This window comes from Pistacia vera, unplaced genomic scaffold (assembly GCF_008641045.1).
Source record: "Pistacia vera cultivar Batoury unplaced genomic scaffold, PisVer_v2 Contig320, whole genome shotgun sequence".
Taxonomy (NCBI): Eukaryota; Viridiplantae; Streptophyta; class Magnoliopsida; order Sapindales; family Anacardiaceae; genus Pistacia; species Pistacia vera.
The window spans coordinates 2,101,662-2,125,647 of NW_022196136.1; the positions used below are offsets into that span (position 1 = coordinate 2,101,662).

The following is a 23,986-nucleotide window of genomic DNA, read 5'->3' on the forward strand; positions in this document are numbered from 1 at the left end:
ACTAAATACAAATAATAAAAGCGTGAAATTAAAACAAATGAACACTTTATAATAAAAATGTTGCCGTTACAGTTTGGGTTCAACACGAGACTGACTCACACAATTCTCCTCCACCCTCTACGATCCCCTAAACCTACAAGGTAAGGTAAATCAATGAAATGGCTTCCTGGTACTCTAGGTATAATCTATCATGTCTCACCCTATCATTCAAATTCGATTGGTTAAAGACTATAATTGAACGTCGATAAACGCTACACGACAATGCCACTAGTTGGTACGCGATTAACAAATACAATTTGTCAACACATATCTTCCAATCAACCAACTTCACAATAAACGCATCAATAATAGAAATTAAATTAAATCCAAACACAGCTCAATTACAATTGATGCGAAGTAATGAAAAGTAATATTCATCATTCAATTATTTCAAACCAACGTTTATCATTCAACCAGTTCTATGAAAACATTAAATCACAATAGACAACAATATTCATCACAAATTATGCTCAAATCATATTAAAGTATCGAAATCAAACATGAAACGAAAAAAAATATAATTCGAAACACAATACTACCAAATGTTCGAGAGCTGATGAGCAGAGCCATGGAGTCAATCTCGATCTCACCTACGCCGTAACAGACAATCGGAAACTCAGCCGCTCATGGTGGTGATGATGGAGGCTGAAACGGTGGAAACGAAGCTGATCATGGCGGAGAGGAAGTAACCGATAGCGATATGATGCGAAGAAGGGGCGAAAACTACCAACGGACAGCCCGGAATACGAATAGTTGCACTCACCGGAAATCGTTAATTTTCCGACGGGTCTTCCGGAAAATGGTGGCAAAAATGGGATCCGAATGTACCAATGGAAAGCTCTGGTGATGGAGAGTTTAGATCAGGTCCTGAGGAGATGAAAGGTCGTCGGAAATGAGCGAGATCGTGGCTGGAAAATGAAAAGGCGCGGCGGCTAGATGGCGGACTTCGGCGGTTTTGGCAACAGCTGAAGCTTGGAAGTGCTAGATCCAACCGTGGGGAAGGAAGATCAATAACCAAGAAGCTGAAACATCGCCAGAAACTGCAGAAATCACTGCTGGAAGATGAAGAGTTGCGGCGGCGATTGTGCGTGATTTGCGGTGGTGATAACGGCTGATGAAGATCGGTGCACAGGGAAGATGGATCATCGTTGGAGGCCGTCGGAAAGGAAGACGAAGAGTTTCCGGAAAATGGATGAACAGCGCACCCCCCTGTAACGTGACCTTTCTTTTTCTTTTTATAGACAAACTGCAAAATTCTTTGGTCCCTGCATGATTGAAAAGTGACAAAATCAACCCTTATAAATATGACAATTTACCCCCTAAAAAGCATAAATGAGACAAAATCACCCCTAATCCATAAACCATAACATAATATCAGCTCATATCTTTTCCAAAATCATTCCAAACATGTTAAATTCATAAGAAAAATATTAGGAAGCGATTTTCGTGAATAAATTCATAAATTCTTTAATTGTCTCAATATACTTCAATTTAATCACATTTGGAGTATTTTTATCACCAAAATAGAGTCACTTTCATGACTCTAACAAGGGCTATTGGGCAAAATTTGCAGTCCATTTCGTGGCTACCTATCACTCCTATTTATTAGTTTCTTCCAACAAAACAACAAAATCACTTCTTCACAAACACCTAATCCCATAATCAAGCAATAAACTTTTTCTATCAATTCTATTATGTGATGATACATCTTATACAAAAAATTTATTCAACCTATTTCATACAAACCAACAAATAATTATTCTTTTGTGCATCCAATGCATGTAAAATTACCCAATGAAAGTGTACCATACCAGCATGCGTGTATGAGTATGACATATGCCCCCTTACTAGACAGTTGTACGTGCATCGAATGTACAAAAAATTGTTCCTACGCTAAAGCAAATGAAAAAAAAGGCAAACACGTTGAGCAGCATGAGGACGGTTTTTCAGTCGATGGAACTCTATCTCAATAGAAATTTTCACTTACCTCTAAACTAATCTTTAATTTTCTTTTTACCAAAATCTGGAGATCAAATCCAAAGCTTTATATAATATATAAATCTTCTGAAATTATCAATATCAACAGATTCCATCTGCCATTAATTTAATGTATCAAATTTTACATTTCCAGTTATCTCAGGTGACGGAGAAAGCTTATAAACCCCGACCAGGACAAAATCTAAGCCTCAGCTGACGAGAACCAAAGACTACTGATTTATATCATCAGTATGCAAGTAGCAAGTATAATGTTCCCGCAAACTATTAAGCCAACAAAACTTTTAGTATAAATTTCTCTGCTAAAAATTGCATTTGTATCTGACTATGCTGAGGTGGCAGGTACATCTTCTGAAGGTCCACGGTGTTCCACAGTGGGAGGATGTGGCTTTGAGACAGGGGGAGGTGGAAGTGGAAGTGGCCTGTTTGGACGAACTTGATCAACTTTCTCTGGGTGAATGTCAAACTACAATGCACAGACATCAATGAGTTTATGAAACTCCGGGACCAAGAAGTAACCAAAGGCCTTAAAATTGACAACCAACCTTATAACCACAGCCAGCAACACAAGCATGGAAACATTCCTGTATAAAGAAAGAGATCAGTGGTCATTAAGAAACTGCAATACTACACAAAGACAAGTCGTGCGACTAAATTTAACTTGAGATAAATTTAACTTGAGATGTCCTTAATAAAATGATTTAAACATAACAAAATTCTTTTAATACTAATTTCTAATACTAGAGGCAGAAATGTATAAAATCCCAAATAATGACATCGGCCATTGCAACAAGCAGCATTTCATCTTTGGTTTGGAGTTTATAAGTGGTTAGCATAATGGACTGCTATTTGTTCTTATCAAGCTCACCAATGTTGTACAGGTTGCAAGATGGTGTGGTATAAATCAAAACTCCAGATGAAGCTCAGGCCCTTTTGTGACAGGCTTACACTAGCTCAAAATACATGTAAATCGAAAGTAAACCTTTCAAATATACTAGCTTACTTGAAGATGGTGAATTTTTTCTTAGCACCTCAATCGACCTAGCAAAACTACTAGCTACAAATTGGGATAGTACCAAAATTGCATTTAAGAGACCATTAATTACCCTCCATATGCAACACTTGGATGAAATCAACAAAACTTTCAGATACAACATGTCACCCAGACCAAAATTTGTTCAAACTTCAAATTTCTTCTCACACTCAGAATTTTATACAGAACTTGCAATATCCAGATGACATATATTCTGAATTACCAAGTACGATCTGTTTGATGCGACCCAGGTTGAATGGTGGAGGACACTAGCACAGCCTTAGTGCCTAGGAGTTTCAAACTTCAGATGTTACGAGAAGATATATATAATTTAAAATGCATGACTTCTATTTTCAGCATTTCATCTACATTGTCTCTCATTATTCCCTATCTGTTCCAATCTGCTTACTTCCTAGAGCTATCTATCAGCTTCAAAGTACAATTTCATAGAATGCAGAGGTCATCAGCCTTTGTTTCTTATCATTGTTATGATGTTTAAATAACATCACATTAAGTTCAGAAAGTGGTATAAAATCACGAAAATTACTGGGATGTATAAAAGTGTGAAAATAGCTAGAAGATAAAATACCTCAGAGTAATTAGCAGCTCCAGGAGAACGGTCAATGTATGCACTCCATTGGTGGTCCTTTAATACAGGATCCTTATAACAAATCTCATTACACTCTTCCAAGCCTGGAGATCCAATAATCATAACAAATGAAGCTTACAGGAACTAGAAGCCAATATATTGGCTCTACACTCATCTTTTTGCAGTATTTGATTACTTGCAAATTATCCAGCTAAATAAAAGCATACTTCAGATTGCTCTTCAAACCAGTGATATCTTTATGTACCAATTTCCAGTTAATGAACAGATTATTAAAATCAAAGAAATTACAAGCCATGAACCAACAATAAGCTGTAAGAACATCATTCTTTATATTATGAGATAAGTGCATTCCTACAATAATTTCAAGCATCACTACAAGGAAAATACTGCATCCTACATAAAATAATCACATTCAATGCCAAGTAATATTTTCTTTTAAAAGAAAAGAATAACGTATAAACAGAACCTGGATCTCAATAGATTCTAATGCTATGCAAATCCTTAATAAAGGAAGCTGTAAAAGTTGTGTTAATTTGAAGCTTGAAAGCATTGTGCGTGGTGGTCAGGTCTGAACATACTATCAAATGCATAATCTCAATTCTAAATTCCAAATAAGGGCAAACATAAATAAATAACAAAGCAGAGAAACGCTTACATTCTTCCCATGTGTCTCCATCAGCACCACAACCTTTTTTGCAAAATACTCTCCCTAGAAAAAGCCATAACAATTAGTACATTGGTTTACAAAAGCATTAGACACAATTAAAATCGATTGTGAATAATCAAGAAGCAATATTAAAATACTTGAAAGCAACCAAAAAATTTGTTTCAACCTGTGATGTCTATTTAAAAATAATTCAAGTTTGCAAATGAAACTATGAAGGATCTTTACCACAGTTAAATAATAGACAATGAGACTCCTACATGGAACAATTTGGTAAAAGAACTAATACAGGTAATGATATGGTCCAGTTGGTTACCAAGGAACAATTTCAGACACAAAAAGTAAAAATTCATTCCATACTAGAAAGATCAAATGTAATTACATTGCATTACCTCAGCTATATCTCTTACCAAAAGACAAATGAACGCGATTTATTATGCATATTGAAGACATGGAGTAACTTGAAAGATAGTTCTACAATGACTGAATAATTTTCGAATTTTAAGAGTGAGCATTCCATTTGAGGTATGTAGAAAGGGAGATCCAGCTACTAACTCCCAGAATAGAGAGAAAACATAGTGAAGTTATTATTTCCAGAAATTTCAGTATAAAGTATCAAGAAACTATCATCAATACAGCACCAAACAATACTAAATTAAATGTCAAAACGTCAGAAAAAAAATTTAAAATTTCCACAACATAAGCATATAATATAAATCCATCCACGTAAAACATGCAAAATTCGACTTTAATCAACAAGTAATATACGAAATTACGGATCTAATGAACAGAAATTGGCGTATTAAAATTAAATTAAAAATATTAAAATTGCATTGCTTTGACGAAAGAGTGAAAAGAAATGTTACACGGAATCTGCGTGAGAGCTGCGTACTTGTGTGTGCATTGATTTCCGCAGGGAGACGCCCATTGTTGCGGTATCATCTGATTCATAATTTTTTCTCTGTGTGTTTCTATTGTCCACAAAAACGAGGGGAAATGTAACGATGGTCGATGAAGAAGGAGGTTCGAATTACCCAAAAAAATTCGTTTTAGAGGGATATTTTGGTCATTTTGGTTTTGACTTTGGACCATGACTTGCTCGCTGCTAACCGGCCTCAGCTTGTGTGGGAAATGCAAATATGCAATGCCAATGGATATGTGAATTTAGTATTTAGGGACATTTTGAAGGATTTTGTTCACTAGTTTAAGGGGCGCTTGGTTCAAGGAAGGTTGGTTTACTGGAAAATTAAGGGTCCATTCGGTTCTTTATTTTCTACCATATTCCCAAAATAATTGTTTGTTTCATTATTTAGGAAATACTATTATATTTTATTTAATCTTTTAGAACCCTTAAGTTTATTAATTTAATCAAACACCCCCTGAAAAAAAGTTTAAAAATTAACAAAAACACCGCCATCCACCCATAGTTGTTAGATTGACGGTGGTGGCCGGAATCTATCACAATGGCATAAAAATGATCAGAACTGGCCGGTAATTCACCGATCTGGCCTTTTCTGGCTAGATCCATTTTGGATCTGGTCGGAAAATGCCAAATCTAGCCTTCGTTGACTTGTTGACCATCAACGACGGCCATCTCTTTGGTCGTCTTTGACAGCCAGATCTAGCCTTTTCCGACCGTTGACGATTAGATCTGGTCATAGATATGGCTTTTTCCGGCCGTTGACGGTTAAATCTGGTAGTAGATCTGACCTTTTCCGGCCAGATCCATGGTGGATCTGGTCAGAAAATACTAGATCGATGCACGACTGGCTAGATTTGACTGGTATGCATCGTAACGTTAGATTCCGATGGTGGTAGCTGGAATCTGGCACTGTGGGTGAGTGGGGTGTTTTTGTCATTTTACAAATTTTTTATATATTGGGGTGTTTAGTTAAATTAGCAAACCTATGGGGTTTTTTGCTAAATTTTAAATTTTACCTCTTAATAATTACCCTATTCAACTACCCAATACTATTTCCAAAATCCTATCTAAAATAACAAACCAAACGAACCCTAAATTACCTTGAAGATTACTAGGAATATTTAGGAAAATGTGTTTGGTTAATTGGTAGGTATATTATATTAATATGTTTGATTGGGAGGAGTAAATTAGTGGGTATGTTATTTAAATTACTGAATTGTCCTCTAATTAAATATTATTATTACATTATTTTTTTAATATTGATTATTATTTAGATTATATAACCCCCATCTGCATTTAAAAACTTAGCAAAAACAACCCCATAATAAAAGTTTGGAAAATCAACAAAGTACCCCCACCAACCCAGCCACTGTCGGCCGTTGGCAGCCACCACAAGCCGCCGGCATCCGACAATCTAACGGCGCACGAAAGGCAGGAAATGGCCTCTGTGCGTCGTTTGACCATTTCTAGCCGAAAATGGCCATATCGATGCACTGCGGCCATTTTCGGTCTTTCGTGCGTCATTCTAGCTATGACGGCGGCTGGCCGCGGCAGTGGTTGCCAGCGGTAGGCTGCGGCAGGTAGGTGGGGGTGGTGGCTTGGGTAGGCTGCAATTTATTTTGAATTCAAGGATAATTTTGTCCAAAAAGTTAATTAATTGGGGTGAAATAGTAAAAGTCATATTCATGTAAATAAATTTAAAAATAAGGGCATTATTGTCCTAAAATTTTATTAATAAGGGATAGAATTGTAACAAAAAAAAAGATAACCCTAGTAATCTTAAAATACTTAAGAAAATGGAAGTAATCAGATTACCTCCAATATTACCAATAGTAACCACTATTGGTATTTGAAGATTACCGCTATCTTATATTACTTGACAACCAAACATGGTAATTAAGTAATATAAGATGACTTAACCCTAGTTGTAACAACTTCTTTCTACTATCATATTCATAAAATATATTAATAAAAAGACAAGTATATTTATCAAAATGATTGGGCCCAAAAATTTTCTTTACTTAATAAATATATTCTTTACATACATCATCATTTGTACAAAAAGACTCTCAAAAACAGTAGACAGTGCAGCCAAGTCTCCCCGCTTGCCGACGTCCATCCGACCACGTCCTCACCTGTGTCCTGCAAAAACATAGAAAACAACGGGATGAGCACAAAGATGCTCAGTAAGTAATCCTCTACTCCGCTACCCCCATGTGTCACTTTTCAATTCTTTCCTTACTCTTGTCACTTTCTCAAATTCAATCTCTCTTGTTCTTTCTCTGTTTCTACTGTTCTTTTCTTTCTTTCTATTCTTTCTTTCTCTCTATTCTCATCAGCCATGAGAGATATCATGCTAACATGTACGGATGAGATGCATATGCACTAATGCAAGGCAATGCATTTTCTTTCTTTTCTTGTCTTTCTCATTCTTATTCTTATTCTTATTCTTTCTTATTCTTATTCTTTGCCGATCGGTCTTGGTCGATACATGGATTCGTAACCCTTGACCATGTGAGTGTACTCTCTCTCGTGTATAGCTCTCATCTGCATGTATTCTCACGGCTATACAAATTCTTTTTCTCATTCTCATTCCGCTCTCTCAAGGCGAAGACCGCTCTCTCATGGCGGTTACACGCAGATAATTTCTACACTCACAGGCTCCTTATCGCACAATCTATTCTCTTTTCTCTTCTGTAGCACTTATTATTCATTTTATTCTCTAGTGCTAATTCTTTCTTTCTCTTTATTCTAAGAGAATTAGTTCTTTTCTTTATCTCTATTCTTAAAGTGTTTCTTTCTCATTTCTCATATTTCTTTCTTATGTGATTACTCAATTAAACATATGCATATGGATGGCTCATGCCTAAAATCTTTCTTATATGCATTCATGAAATGCAAATATGCTATGTTGCATAAAGTAAGGTTCTCTACTTCTACTCATGCTTCTTTTAGACATTTCATCAAACAATATGTGTGCATACATAAACGTTATTCTAACTTTAATTATACTTCTTTCTTAACCATCCAAAATTGGAGTTCAACTCCTTTAAATCATCACACATCCTGCAAAGAAAGCACACTTCAAATATTCCTCTCAAATTCTTCTAATTCTATCCATACTTCTACCAAATTTTATCAACACAATCCACCTTCTCATGGTGGAAATTTCTCCATAAATCAACATTAAATTCCTTCATAAATCCATCAACTCATTTCAAATATAAAAATCCAAACATTTATCATATATAAATCTCTACACATCATTCAATCATGCAAATCACAAATTAGGTGCATTTACTTACCTTAGGCTCAAGTAGAATCCATTTATGCTCTCTACTCTTGATGGCTTGATACTTTCTCTTAAACCTTAAACACAAACTCAATAAGGATCCTGCTCTTTCACCAATAAAATTCACATCTAGAGTAAGGATTCTCACCTTTAAGTGCTTAGGATCAACTTGTATCAATTTTTGGTCAAAAGCTCTTCAAAGATCCTTGGAAAATTGAATGAAAGTTTGAAAGAATTGAAAGATGAAAGAGGCGGTGGAAAGGGAGAAATGAAAAGGTTTCTAAAGCTAAACCCTTCATATCTCATATTTTCTCCACTCTTTCCCATTATACCCTTACTCCTTCTTAGAAATTCCACCTATGCCCTTTAATTCTTTGCAAAAACATCCCCATTCAAACTATTCTCCATGCAATTTCCTAGCATTTCACTCCCCATTTTTCCTGCTAATTAGGGGTAGAATGGTCATTGAGCCCCAAAAGGAAGAATTCTCTAAAAACTCAAGGGAAATTTCAGCCGAGTATTCACCCCGGCGAAAACTTACAGCAACTACACGGGGGTTGTAGCACTTCATTGCCGCGGCAAAGCCTCTTCTTCGCCCTAGCGAAGACTGTAACATTAAGATTTTGCCAAGTCTTACAATTTTTAGGGTAAGCACTCATCCAAACTAATACACCCTTTCAACCAAGGGCCAACCAAACAATATTAACAACATACAGACTCAAATAAGGATAAATCAATAAACATTCAAGCCATTCATCAAATCTTAACTACGTACCTCAAGTGGGGCATTACACTAGTAATCCCACATAACCTCTAACCAAACGCCCCTTAGGGTTAAAAGAATAGAGTCTCTTAGGAATGATAAAATAACAAAAAATTGCTTGAGGTTTTGAAATAACAAAATTCCACTACTGTCAATGAACTGTCAATGAGCGGTTAAAATTTACATTTTTAAAAGTTTGTAAATATTATCAAAATACTCTCTTCTCATTTATTTTAATGTTTAAAAACTTAATGATAGAAATTTATGCTATTTCCGAAATCTCAAAGATATATATATATTTTTTTTTGTCACATTTTTGGGAGATTTGATGCCATTAACCCTTAAGTTAATAGGTCTCAATTTGAAAAATAAAATAAAAAAATAAATAAGTCTAAACGTGTAAAATCGAATAATATGTTTGGTTTTTTTTTTTTTTTTTTTCATACGTAAATAATAATTGTTAAGCTGTTTATTTTTATAGTGATGTTATTGTCACACACTTATTACTTATTAGCTCTTGCTTTCAACTTTGGTAAAGGTTAAAATTGGAAGTTACTTTTTTATGAGTGATGTTATTAGCCCCCATAATTTATCATTTTACATCCCAACTATTATTATTGTTATTTTAATTACAATTTTATCCCTTAGTAAAATTATTAAATAAGACATAAAAAAGTTTTACTTAGTTGGTATTTAATTTGATAATAATTGTCTTCTCCATGTTTTAGCATACAACAGGTTTTATTATGTCTTTTACAATGGATATATAAGACCGTGTTATATCTTTGTTTAGTTTCATTGAAAAAAACAATAAAATATGTCCATTGATAGTTATTTTCAAGTGCAAATGTCCAAGTTCTAAAAAAATTCTGGATCAAAAATCAAAACTGGCAATCAATTATCACCTTATATTTTTACATTTCCTGGACTTTCAGTAAAGATTATTATTTCTATTTAAAAAGTTTCTTATAAACCATAGATACCTGTAAACCCTTTTTGCGGATCAAAGGTTTTTTTTTGTTTTTGTTTTTTTTAACCACCACTTTGTGGCCTAATGGTCAACTAGGACTCTTGGGTATATTACTTAAAAGATCTTGAGTTCGACCCACTTGAGTTGCTAATAGAGAACTTCAGAGCCTTGATGTATTAGTTGAAGTGCACATAAGCTGTCCGGATACCCCTTGTCACGAATTTTTTTTTTTTTTAATCACCGGACTATTGATCGTGTAAGAGCCCTAGTGACCACCTTTATTAATGTCTATGGGAACTCGAACTTAGGAATTCATAGAAAATCATTTTGCTCTTTTACCACTAGACCACCTAGTGGTGGTTCGGATCTAGGGACATAGCCAGGATTCTAAGTCAGTGGATTCAAAACATCAAAGTTGATAAATTTACAATAAAATATATACTGAAGTAATAAACATAAAAAATATACTTTTAAAAGTTATATATACCAAATTATCAATTCTATAATTGTCCTCGGTGATTTTTCATATTTTGAAAACGTTGCATAATTGCTTCATTGACAATTCTATCAAATCTCTCTCTCTCTCTCTCTCTCTCTCTCTCTCAATATATATATATATAATGAGACAATCATTTAATAATTGATCTCCCATTTGATTCTGTAGTCGATTTTTCACAATCTTCATCGCAGAAAATATTTTTTCAACACTTGCAGTTGCAACAGGTAATATCAATGCTAATTTCATGTCTAAAAAGATAACAACATTAACAAAAGCACTTTCTTTTTCTACACTATACTCCAACCAATTTGCATATTCTCTAAACCAAATGGGATTAAAACGACGCATTAAATTCTCAATTGCTCGCTTTTTAAAATTATGATTGTGTGGTTGGCAATGTTCTTTTTGCAAGTATGTCTTCTCACTTCGTCTCTATCATTAGGATGATATTCTAAAATTTTAATCCTCAATCCAGGATCTGCAGGAAGACTACTCAAGCTAAGTTTAACATATGTTTAGGGCTGTTCAAAAAAATCCGATATCCGATATCCGATCCTGATCCGCTCCGCTCCGATCCGAAAAAAATCAGATATCCGAAAATTCAAATCGGATACGGATCATAATTTTAGAAAATCCGAATATTCGGATCGGATACCGGATCGGGATTGTTAAAAAAGCGAATATCCGTATCCGATCCAAATTTTACTAAAACTACGTCGTTTTGATTTTTAAAATAACCCTACAAACACAATTTTAATTTAACTCAAACTCAACTCTCTCAGTCTCTCTCGCTCGGCACTCGACAGACGACAGTCACAAACTCACGACTCAACCTCACCATCGCCATCTTCATTCTTCAGTCTTCACTTACAGTCACTAACTCACCATCGCCATCTCTCTCACTCACTCCTTCCACCATCAAAGCGAAGATCGTCAACAACCCCAAATCGTCAGTTCCTCTCCTAAATCCCTAATTGAAGCCCCAAATCGATCGTAAGTATTTATTCATCTCCATATCTCATCTCTTCTTTTACCTTCCATCTCCATATCGTAAATACAAATAATCCCTAATTTTTTGTAGTTGTTGGTTTCTTTTTTTGGTAAATACCAAGAAATGGGTTTTTAAATTTCTTTAGATTTGCTGAATTTTCTTTTTCCCTTTCGAAATCGTAGTGTTTTCCATTATAAATTGCTGAATTTTCTACCTTGTTTTGTGATGGATGCTTTGACTATGGATTGTTGGATCTTCATTCATAGTTTGTTTTCTGCTACAGGACAGTGAAGAAAAAAATGGTTTGTTTTTTGATATCATAATGATAATCTTAAATACAAGTTCGATTTTTGATCTTTCTGTTTTTATGTTAGGGTCTAATTGAAAATTGCTTGGAGTTTAAGGGGAAATTTTGATTCAAACTGCCTACATTTTATGCATTGATCTCAATGCATCTGATGCATTTTAATTTCCTTGTGTTCTTGACATTGAGGCATGTGATTCTGAATCATTTATAAATTAAGATACAGCTGAATTGTTGCGTTCAATTTTTGAATTCAATTTCCTTAGTTATTTACATTTTGAAATATTTATGAGTTTATGGTTTGATTTGAAGTGGGAATTCTTATTTGTGCGAATGTTCATCTGCAGTCATTTGAGTCAAATTATCTTTGATAATAGAGGGACTAAGTTAAAGCTTGTACTTTTCGTGGGAAATTTGATGAATTTGATGATTAATTTTGTGGTTCAAATAATTGAAATAGGTGGATTACCAGTAAACAGGTTAAATAATAGGTAAACATTTATATACGGAATCCAAATAAAAAGTTTTTGCTCACAATAGGTTCAACATAAGACAGAATCCGATGGTAATACATTGATATTGACATATTGTTTCTGTAGTTTTATGATCATTGATGCTTTTTTTAAGACTTAAAGTTGCAGGATGCTTATCTTGTTCACTTATGAAATTGAACTACTTCTGTTCTACTGTACTACCTACAGTTATTATGGACTACTTTATTCAGTATCTGTAATACTTAAAACTTGGGACATGGTTAAAATTCCTTTTGATTTATTCTCCCACCCCAAACAAAGAATTTGTAGGTTTGGTATATTGATCATCTTAAGGCTAAAAATTATGTGCTCTTATTTGTTTATACTACTTAAACATTAGCTATTTATTGATATCATAATGATAATCTTAGAAGAGTCATCTATAATCATACACAAACTTACCCTGCTAATATAATGTTGTCTTTATATATTAGTAGGCTGAATTAAATTTTAGGGATGAATAATTAAAGAAGCATAATTCTAAACTTAAAGTTTGTATTTTGTAAATTATAGGTAGCTTTAACTTGAGAATGAAGAACCTTGCTCGCACTTCAGTCCAGGAAGGAAATAGAGTGAAGTGGGTGTGATGAAGTTGGCATGAAGATAAAAAAAAAATGTATTAGTATTAAGTTGGCTATTTTGTTTGTCTTTTTATTAAATTTGTAATTGTAATTTGGGTAATAGACTCTTTGTTAAGTTGGCATTAAACAACTTGTGGATTAATTTGTGGATAATCATGCATTGTATTTTCAATTTTATTAGAAGAATTATTTGATTTTAATTTTTTAATAAGAATTTTCAAAAATTCGGATAGATTTCGGATATCCAGTTATCCGATCCGAAAAATCGGATATCCGAAAAACCGGATATCCACATATTTCAGATCAGATACGGATCAGGATATATCCTGATCCAAAAATTCGGATAGGATCAGAAATAAAGCCATTCGGATCGGATATCCAGATTTGAACAACCCTACATATGTTTGTCTTGAACTAGATTCCATAGGCTCATTGTGAAGACTATCTTGACGCCTTATGTTTTGTTCAATTATAGTTCTTCATTAGAAAACTTTCTTTCAGTAAAAAACTTGTCCATAACTAAAAAAAATAAAAGAATTTTTATTATCAAAAATACAATTTATTTGCAATTACAATTAAAAAACAACACAAAGTTATCAAAATTCAACTCATAACTTAGGTTTTTCAAACAATTTCTACTAAGCCAATAAAATTCAACTTATAAACCCATAAAAACTTATCAGATCCAACTCTAAATATCAAGCAACTAACCAATATATCGAAATTAAACAAAATCCCCAAATCTCTAAAACTTAGGGTTTCATCAATTCTTTAAACCATATTCAAAATTAACTAAATAACGAACCACAATTTATCAAACCCAACTTAAAACAGCAATTAATTAACCCATACCCCAACATAAATAAGATTAAATCAAAACCCATATCAAAATCTAGGAATTATTTTAAACTCAAGAAAAACTCATAACTTATGATATTTCATTAATTAAGAAAACTAAAAAAAAAAAAAAGAATTAATTTTAAGTAAACAAATAAAAATAAAATTAGTATCATCTTATCTTGTAACCTAAAGGAATAACATTTCTTGAGTATCCAACCAAAGGAAAAATATAATATAAGAGGAAAAGAGAGAAAATAAAGAAAAGAGAAAAGTTTAAAAAATATTAATTAATAATTTATTTTATGGGATTAACATGAAGTTAAATATAGTTAAAATTGTAAAATCTATAAATTATTATACTTTTTTGAAATTTTTGAAAAGTTCAATTGAACCCACAAACCACTATATGGCTACGTGCCTGTTCGGATCAAAGTTTATAAACAAGAATATACACATATCATGTCATAATCTACGATTTTCATTTTCATACTTGTTATTTGAGTCTAATGGTGTCTAACCCGGTTTACATGCATCTCAATTAAATTTTTAGAACTCTGAAACTACCAATTAAGTAACAATTTCATTCGGTTTACGTGTATCTCAATTAATTTTTTAGAACTCTGAAACTACCAATTAAGTAACAATTTCATTTGCCACCTCTATTAGCAATCGATGAAGGACTCAAATTCAGAACAGTTTTAGTAATACATTCAAGAGTTCCTATAAAACCACTAAACCACTTAGAATTGGTTATAATATTTCAATTTCACTTTAACGGAAAATAGTTCTTTTATAATCACAAAAAAAGGTTTAATAATTATTATTTTTTAACGGACAAATCAAATTGATTATTAGCTTTTTTCTTTTTTTTTTTAATTTTTTAGTATTTCATACCAATGCTCTGATTAATAACATTATCAATTTTATGAAGACAAAAAAATAATTACATTATTATTAAAGGATAATTAGTAATGGGTTATGAAATTGTTTTTAATAATTGTGAGTAGCCATTATATTAATTGATCCCATAATAGTTATATAATAAGGATACTACAGTATATGGTTTTTGTCTTAAAATAAGCCGCCACTTTTGAAATATTATAAAAAGTTAGAGATATGTAAAATCACAATCACAAAGCGATCATGCTTTAAATTACTTTTCAAACTAGGACACTATAGAGAATTTGAAATGATAACCTTTTTGATTCCTTTTATATTATTCAGATTCATTCATTAGTGTCTAAACACAAAACATCAAGAATCTTTCATAAAATAACAGTTAGGCCCTTTATGTCTTTGAAGTTGACACTTACCTCCTTTACATTTTAAATAGTATCAATCACATCACAGGTTCTCGTTCGTGTTGACAAATGTTTATAATGTATTTGAGCGGTTAAAGTAATCATTTTGCTCTTTATTCACATAAAGTGCAACTGTTACAAATTTGACTTCAAATTCATGGATAATTTCACATAAAACAACGGGAAAAATAGGGGGAAAGAGGAATTATTTGTAGTGGAATTAATTAAAATAATTCCATATTATATCTTTTGAAAAGAAAACATTTTTTTAATACATTATAATGATACTATATATATAACACAAGTTTAAGGCCATTGGATAAAAGCATCGTGGTTGGGATTCAATACAATTTGCATAATTAATGCACTTTGAAAAATACCATATTTAGATGTAATCTCAATTATTCACATGCATCAATCTAACTAGTCAATATAAATTAGTTGGATCCTTAAAATAGTTAATTTTCAATTTGGTATTGTAATTGTTGTATGAATATTTGGTTTATTTATTTATTTATTTTTTTTTTTGTGATCGGGAGTGTTTAAAATAGCTTGCGTGTTTCTCGACTAATCTCTCCAGACCCTGAAGTTAACGATTGGGTAAACCTTCAAGTGGTCCACCCCTAATAGCAATTCAGATAAATCAAACATTTTTTATCAATTGTTCCAAGCAAGTTGACTGCATTTGATGGTTGATTTTGATTTGTGCAGCTATGATAAATAAAGAAGACAAAAATATATAATGCAAAAGTTTTTGAAAGAAATAAAATTATATATAAATTTAATAGGAACAACATAATGAATAAATAAAAATATTATTAATTCAGATGTTTTAGTATTTAGATAAAAGCCAATTTTTTTTTGGCTTTTTGATATACAAATAAGTGAGTAGAGCGGAATCTACAAATATTAACTTGGTCAAAATAGAAAACTAAGTGAAATTAATAATTTGTTTTATGGGTGAGGTCATCAGCTCCCTTGTGGCATGAAAAGACAAAATTGTATCGGGAGTTGATAAATATTTTTGAAAATGTTTGAGGAGGTAAGTGTTACTTTCATATACGTGAAGGGTCTATGTGTTGTTTATTACGTATTAATAATTTATAATTCCTTTCCTCTTTAAGATTCTCTTAGGATTCGGTCCACGTGTCAGATAATGACTGGTCCTTCAACGAATCCGAACGAATCTTCTCCATTATCCCCGCCATCTACCAAGACTAAGATCTTACTCATTCTTTAATCACCACAACCTATAAAAAAATACATAAACACACGAACCTATCGGAATCATGATGGATTTACCATATCGACAACACGTGAGTGGACAATGATCCACTCTCCAACAAGCGCAAGTGGGCAGTAATTTTGCTGCCACATTTAGAAAAAACAGGGTTCCTCTGGATTCCAATACGTTTTGTTTGGATACGTTCATGAATCAGCATGGACCGGAAATAACCAATCTTATTGGTCCACTTTTCCTATAGAAAGGGAAACAATTGAGACGGTTGCACACACACACTCGGCGTGAAAGAAAGAGAGAGAGAAAGAGAAATGGAGAATCTTCAATGGAGGCTGTTTCCTGTGTTGACACTCGTCGCTTCTTTTCTCTTCTTGCTCTACTTTCGTGAATCTTCCGAGGTCTTTTAACGACGCCGTCTAACTTTCTGTCTTTGCATGTGTTTGTTAATGTACTGTTTTCGTTTTCTGTGAAGGATCTTCTGTTTGGTTAGTGAAAAAATGGAGGAAAATATAACTTCGATTTTATAGATCCTATTCAATTCCAATTTCACACGGACTATTTATAGTTTGTTACTTTGTTTTCGTGAATCTTCCGAGGTCTGAGAACGATACCGTTTAACTTTCCGTCTTTGCATGTGTTTGTTAATGTAGTATTTTCATTTTATGCGAAGGATGTTCTGTTTGGTAGGCGAGAAAATGGAGGAAAACATAACTTTGATTTTATATATTCTATATTTCGTTTTTTATTCCAAATAGAGTATTCATGGTTTGTTTCTGGTTCTGTTTGTGTTCGGAGTTACTTTCTTCAGCCAAAATTTGAATCCACCGCTCAAGTTTGTAATGATGAATTCTCAATTAATTTCTAGTTTATTTTTTAATTGGTGTTACTGTACTTTAGTGAATCTTCCGAGGTCTGATAACGACACCGTTTATCTTTCCGTCTATGCATGCGTTTGTTAATGTAGTAATTTCATTTTCTGTGAAGGATGTTCTGTTTGGTTGGTGAGAAAATGAAGGAAATTATATAACTTTGATTTTCATAGACTGTAGATTTCAATTTCAATTCCAAATAGTGGACATCGTTTGTTTCTGGTTCTTTTTGTAGACAGAGTTATTTTTAACTGCCAAAATTTGAATCCAGTGCTTAAGTTTATAACGAGGATCCTCAATTAATTCTAGTTTATTTTAATTGATTTTACTCTACTTTCGAGAATCTTCCGAGGTCTGATAACGATTATGTTAACTTTCTGTTTTTGCATGTGTTTGTCAATTTAGTATTTTCAGTCTGTGAAGGATGTTCTATTTGGTTGGTGAGAAAATGGAAGAAATAAAAGATTAGGGGAAAATAACTGAACAAAAAAACAGTTATTTATTTATTTTATAGACTGTATATTTCAATTTTAATTCCAACAGAGCATTTCATAGTTTGTTTCTTGTTCTGTTTGTGTACAGAGTTACTTGCTACAGAAAAAATTTGAATCCAGCGCTCGGGTTCATAACGATGAATTCTCATTTAATTTATAGTTTATTTTAATTGATGTTGCAGCTGTCTCAAAGTGTGTGTAGTCTTCTTCCTTATGACCACTACTGGATGACCGGCAAGCGGGTGGTCACGCCACAAGGGGTTATATCTGGTGCAGGTAATTTTGTGTCTTTTATTTGATTTTTAACTAGATTTTAATGATTTTATACTTCATATTTGTTTTCCTAAGTTAAAAAAATAAATAAACAACTAAATTTAGCTCATAAGCAGAAGTGAAATTGACTTGGTTTGTTTGATAAGATAGGAAGAACATGTTAAAGTGATTAACATATCAATTCTATAAATAATTTTTTGTTTATCTATCACGACCTAATTAATTGATATTAATTTTCAAACTTGAGAATAAACAGTTGAAATAAAGGATGGCAATATCATATCCATTGTTAAGGCAGAGGATTGGCGTAAGAAGTCCAAGACGGTACCAGTAATTGATTATGGAGAGGCTGTTATCATGCCTGGCTTGATTGATGTGTAAGACTTGAAAATTATCCCCTTTATGTATATGTTTTAGCAGATGAAAACAAAAAAGTAAGGATTTCTTCGTCGAGCTTAACTGACAGCTTGACAAATGCATTATAACTCAAAAAATTCAGGTGTTTCGTTAATATTAAAAGTTGAACATTCCAATTTCTGGATTTTGCTTAGCCATGCAAAACTATCTTCGTTATAAGTAAGAATTAAACATATCAGATTTATGAGTGCTAAATATGAGATAAAGTTTCTTTATTTGGCGATGTCCATGACAGGCATTCGCATCTTGATGATCCTGGAAGAGTTGAATGGGAAGGATTTCCTTCAGGGACTAGAGCGGCTACTGCTGGTAAGCTATTATTCTTGTATTTATTACCTACCTGTGAAAATGAAATTACTGTTTTCCAACAAATTTTCTGTATCTTATGTTTCTTCAGGTGGTATAACTACATTGATTGACATGCCCCTAAATAGTTATCCCTCAACTATTTCTACAGAAACTCTGAAACTCAAGGTATGAAGAGTTGAGTAAGAGTTAATCACTCTGTTTTAATTGTCAATATATTGGTTCTTATGAATTTAAAGTTTCATTGTAGTTTTCTTTTGATAGCAGTTGTACCACACATGACTAACTACTACTCTGTATCATAATGTTGTTGGCGTTGGTGTTATAGATTGAGGCTGCCAAGAAGAATATCTATGTTGATGTTGGTATGATCTTGAAACTATTCTGTAGCCAACTGATTTATGAAAAATTTCTGTTTGTTAACCATGCTATATAAACAGGTTTCTGGGGAGGCCTGGTTCCAGAAAATGCTTTCAATGCAACTGCTCTAGAAGCTCTCCTCAATGCTGGTGCCCTTGGATTGAAGGTAACTATCTAAGGAACAACTTTAATGAATTATTTTTCCTTGTTACATGCATAGAATAGTATATCAGTTGCATTAGAACATGTTTTGCAGCTTAAATTTCTGATACATGTACTCCTAATACAGATTCCATTAATGTTGCTCTAAATTCAAGCAATGACCATATAGTACAAACTTCTATGAGTTTACAATTATTTACAGATCGAGTTACTTGTCGGTTTACTAATTCAACAATGTCAATGTCATTAGGTTGTATGTGCGTGTAGTATTATTTATATTGATTTAAACTAACCGATTTCCCTAGTAAATGTTCCTCTATGTTGTTTAATATTGAATTTATCATCTAACAGCTTTCCTATTTCTATTTTGTAGTCTTTTATGTGTCCTTCAGGGATCAATGACTTTCCTATGACAAATGCTAGTCATATTAAGGTTTGTTTGCTGATGCACGAGAAAGCTGAGTTTCCATATGAATTAGATAGCAGTCTTTGTAATGTTAATATAATTTAGTTTGTTCTCTTTGTTTTCTAAATTTGGTTCTTCCAGGAAGGCCTATCTGTATTGGCAAGATACAAAAGGCCTTTACTTGTACATGCTGAGATTCAGCAAGACTCTGAAAGTCACTTAGAAGTTGCACATGGTAAAAATGATGCTCGATCTAATTCAACCTATTTGAAGTCTAGGCCGCCTTCATGGTAAGATTAACTCCTTTTAATTTCAAGTACTTTATACACATTTTCATTAAGTTATGATTCTTTGAAAAAAGAAAAGTTGTTTAGTACCACTTTTTCCTTGAAAGCCAGCGAGAATCAGATCTGCTGTGGTGTTTTTCATAGGAATCTAATATATTTCTCATTGCTTTGATTTCTGGTTTTGTCATTTTACATAAGTTATGCTTTCCTTGACCTCCCAAACAGGGAAGAGGCAGCTATCAAAGAACTCTTGACAATAACAAAGGACACAAGGTCTGGTGGCCCTGCAGAGGGAGCTCATCTTCACATTGTTCATCTATCTGATGCTAGTTCTTCCTTAGATCTTATAAAGGTATCTATTAAAATCTCTTTTGATGGTTGTTGATAAATTTTCTGCAATATGTTCCTTTTACATAGATGATCTCAGCTGTCAGTTTATCTGATTTTACTGAGAGGAACATAACTGAGATTGTTTATCCATCCTCTTTGTTTTCGTTTCTTAACTATATTATCTATCCTTTTCAGTTGTTTTCGTTTCATATCTTTTTTATTCTTTTTCTATGCAGGAAGCAAGAAACAATGGTGACAGCATAACTGTTGAGACATGCCCCCATTACTTAGCTTTCTCAGCTGAAGAGATTCCGGATGGAGACACACGTTTTAAATGTGCTCCACCCATTCGAGATGGAGCAAACAGAGAAAAATTATGGGAGGCTCTAATGGTACTTAGATATTCATATATATATATATATATATATCATGGTTTCCTCTCTCATCCCTGATTTTAAATTTTTGTTACAGGAAGGACAGATTGATATGCTAAGTTCAGATCATTCACCAACCGAGCCAGAACTTAAACTCCTTAATGATGGTGACTTTTTAAGAGCTTGGGGCGGTATCTCATCTTTGCAGGTATGTTTTTTAGTGCAAGGAATAAAATCATATGAATTGTTATTGTAATTTTGCCACTGATTTTGGACACTATGGGCATTATTTCGAGATTATCTGCAGTTTGTTCTTCCAGTGACTTGGTCATATGGGCAAAAATATGGAGTAACTTTAGAGCAATTAGCTTCATGGTGGAGTGAGAGGCCTGCCAAGCTTGCTGCACAACATTCCAAGGTTTGCAAAATTATCTGAACTTATCTTTTCATCAATTTTGTTAATGGATCATGTCACATTAATTTGAAATACATTTTGCAGGGGACCATTGCAATTGGAAACCATGCTGACATTGTTGTATGGGAACCTGAAATGGAGTTTGACCTCAACGATGACCATCCTATTTACATTAAACATCCAGTAAGTGTTTCATAAATTTTTTCTCAACATAGTTATTCATTGTTTCCTTTGTGTCTTATTTTCCCCCTTGTACTGTTTTGTGTATAGCATCTTAAGATGCAATTCTAACATCAAATTTCTGCCCCCGTACCATGGGTATGGCGGTGAGAAACAGAAGGAATTCGTACATTGACATTAGCAGCAATTTTTGTGATGTTTATACAAATAAATGGGTAAAACTAAGGGCTAAGACTATACCTAAAAAATGATAATCTATCCACTAAAATTATATATTTCAAAATTGTTAAATAAAACTCTAGATATAGACATCTAATCTCACTTTGTATACTTCTATATTTCAAAATTGTTAAATGAAAATCTAGATATAGAAACCATTCAAAGCTCTCTAAGTTCAAAATGCCAAATTTTGAAGGGTATGCTTGGAATTCTACCTTAGAGTGGGGATACTTCTGAATCTAAGTAAATTCCTATTAAAAGATACAGTATCTCCTTAATATGTACTCAGTTTTATTAATCCTATTCTTGTGCAGGTATCTTTTAAGGGCCCATTTGGTTTTAATCCAAAATAATATTTCAATATGTATTTAATATTTTAAAATATGTTTATTAAATTATTCTGACTTCAAAAAAAAAAAAAAAAACTGACATTTTTTTAAATTTTGGGATTAATTTTAAAAAATGTTTTAAAAAATATTGTAACTCATTTGGACTAAACATATTATTGTAAGATTTTCATATATTTTCAATAAGAAAATTATTGCATTTAAATTCCATATTGAAAATTTGAATATGGGTTTTCTAATGTTGGAATCACATTCTATTTAGCAAATCTCTGCGTACCTCGGAAGAAGACTCTCTGGAAAAGTATTGGGCACATTTGTTAGAGGAAATCTTGTCTATAAAGAAGGAGGACATGCTCCCGCTGCCTGTGGTGTACCAATCCTAGCCAAGTGAACTCAGGAGTAATTCCCATTACTTCATCTTTTGTTTGTTTTCTTTCTCTGGTTTTATGTTTTCCTCACCCTCTGGTTTGTATGATCTCTTCAGAACATCTCCACGTTCCAAATCCAAACTTCCCATCACGATCACCAATAAGAGGAATGGAGGGAGAGGGAGGTTGAATGATATAATGAAAAGTGAAGTAAAGATCATCACTATCCAATACTAAGGCTTGGAAGAAAGCCATGGATCAAGATAGTGCAGTGTTTATAATTGTCAGTTTCAGTGGAGGATGTGGATGAGCCGTCAGTAATCTCTGACATCTCATCATAAATGACTTGTACCTCTATCAGTAAATGAAGTTAAATGCATTTAAATTTATAAATTTGAAAAACTCAATCAATCTTTTTTTCCTCTTGTTCAATATCACCAAATAAACCAAGACAAACACAACCAAATCAACATGAAATACCACGATGTGATGTAAACCACACATACAAAACTTTCACTACCAAATAAACGGGTTATAGCAAGTTTCTTTCCTAGGGGCATACACCTAACAAGTACATCCACGCAAAATTTGGGTTTCTCAACAACAAAACAAAATAGGAGAAGAGTTGACGATGCAAACCGTTTGATGTAAAGCTCGGATTACCATCAACAACATACTGAAATTTCATAGAAATCAGAGAAAGTTTCACCGTTGGATTTGAGCTCCTAAAGCCCCCCAAAAAACCCCATTTTCTCTCTTCTTTTACACTCTTCCTTTCAACACTGAGGGGCTGCACTTTTCAGAAGGTAAATTTGCTTTTGTGTGTTGTTTTTTCGTTTACTTGTTTTGGGCTTTGGGCTTGCAAGCCAATTCTGTTAAAGCCCACACTTAGGTGGACAGCCCAACACATAACATGAGAGGTCATATAGGTATTGCTTAAAAGTATGGTTAACTCCACGACTCAATCTTACAACTTTCTATCACAATCTCCATATGGTAGTTTGTAATTAATCTATTCATAAATAAGTTTTATCTACGTATTAAGAGTCTCACCTACTAATTACAAATTATCACATCGGAGATGAAGATTATAAAATTAGATTATAAACATAAACCAAAATAACTTTATTTGATTTTATCAATGTATTCCGTTGGAAGAAAGACGAATTGGATTTCACGGAAATTAGTATGGGTTAGTTTATGCCAATTTGGATTAAAGATTCGCCTAAAATTATCCAGTTTCTAAAATTTGGTTAATTTATTAATACCCGTGATATTGAAAAAGTTCCAGAATTGAATTCGTGAATTTCTTTCATCTTGGCTTCGTTTGGTTCAAAATTTGGGGGTTTTGGGAAAAGTTTTTTGAAAAAAGTTAAAAAAAAAGTTGAATTGGGCGGGTATTACGATGTAGAATTTATAAATTAATAAAATACCTTTTATGTTTGTTTTTTTACAAAATACCCCCTATAATAAAACATTAAAAGTTAACAAAAATACCCCTAACCCACCCTCAAACACCCCCAGCCAGCGACCACCACCGGAGATGGCCGGAGTCGCCTTATGGGCGCATGACCGGTTGGATCTTGTCAGTCATGCGTCGCT

At 33.1% G+C, this 23,986-nt stretch overlaps 2 protein-coding genes across 3 annotated transcripts; one reads left to right on the forward strand and one right to left on the reverse strand.

The window, feature by feature from the left end:
* Window positions 1–2,107: 2,107 nt before the first annotated feature.
* On the reverse strand, window positions 2,108–5,369 carry LOC116137108. Its single transcript, XM_031422799.1, has 5 exons — window positions 5,208–5,369; window positions 4,333–4,386; window positions 3,657–3,760; window positions 2,580–2,618; window positions 2,108–2,500 (listed from the first exon to the last, which is right to left on the reverse strand). Exons 1-5 carry the CDS (start codon window positions 5,290–5,292, stop codon window positions 2,360–2,362), a joined length of 423 nt encoding a protein of 140 aa, XP_031278659.1. The 5' UTR covers window positions 5,293–5,369; the 3' UTR covers window positions 2,108–2,359.
* An 11,231-nt stretch (window positions 5,370–16,600) lies between these two features.
* LOC116137042 (allantoinase) lies at window positions 16,601–22,780 on the forward strand. 2 transcript variants are annotated; one of them, XM_031422727.1, is made up of 16 exons: window positions 16,601–16,975; window positions 18,123–18,216; window positions 18,470–18,590; window positions 18,866–18,939; window positions 19,028–19,104; window positions 19,265–19,301; window positions 19,377–19,462; window positions 19,832–19,891; window positions 20,006–20,154; window positions 20,377–20,503; window positions 20,718–20,873; window positions 20,953–21,063; window positions 21,163–21,273; window positions 21,355–21,453; window positions 22,279–22,415; window positions 22,501–22,780. In XM_031422727.1, exons 1-15 carry the CDS (start codon window positions 16,889–16,891, stop codon window positions 22,405–22,407), a joined length of 1,518 nt encoding a protein of 505 aa, XP_031278587.1. In that variant the 5' UTR covers window positions 16,601–16,888; the 3' UTR covers window positions 22,408–22,415; window positions 22,501–22,780. The 2 variants fall into 2 exon arrangements, with proteins under 2 accessions (XP_031278587.1, XP_031278588.1); XM_031422728.1 differs by lacking the exon at window positions 16,601–16,975 and adding an exon at window positions 17,794–17,798.
* The last annotated feature ends 1,206 nt before the right edge of the window (window positions 22,781–23,986 follow it).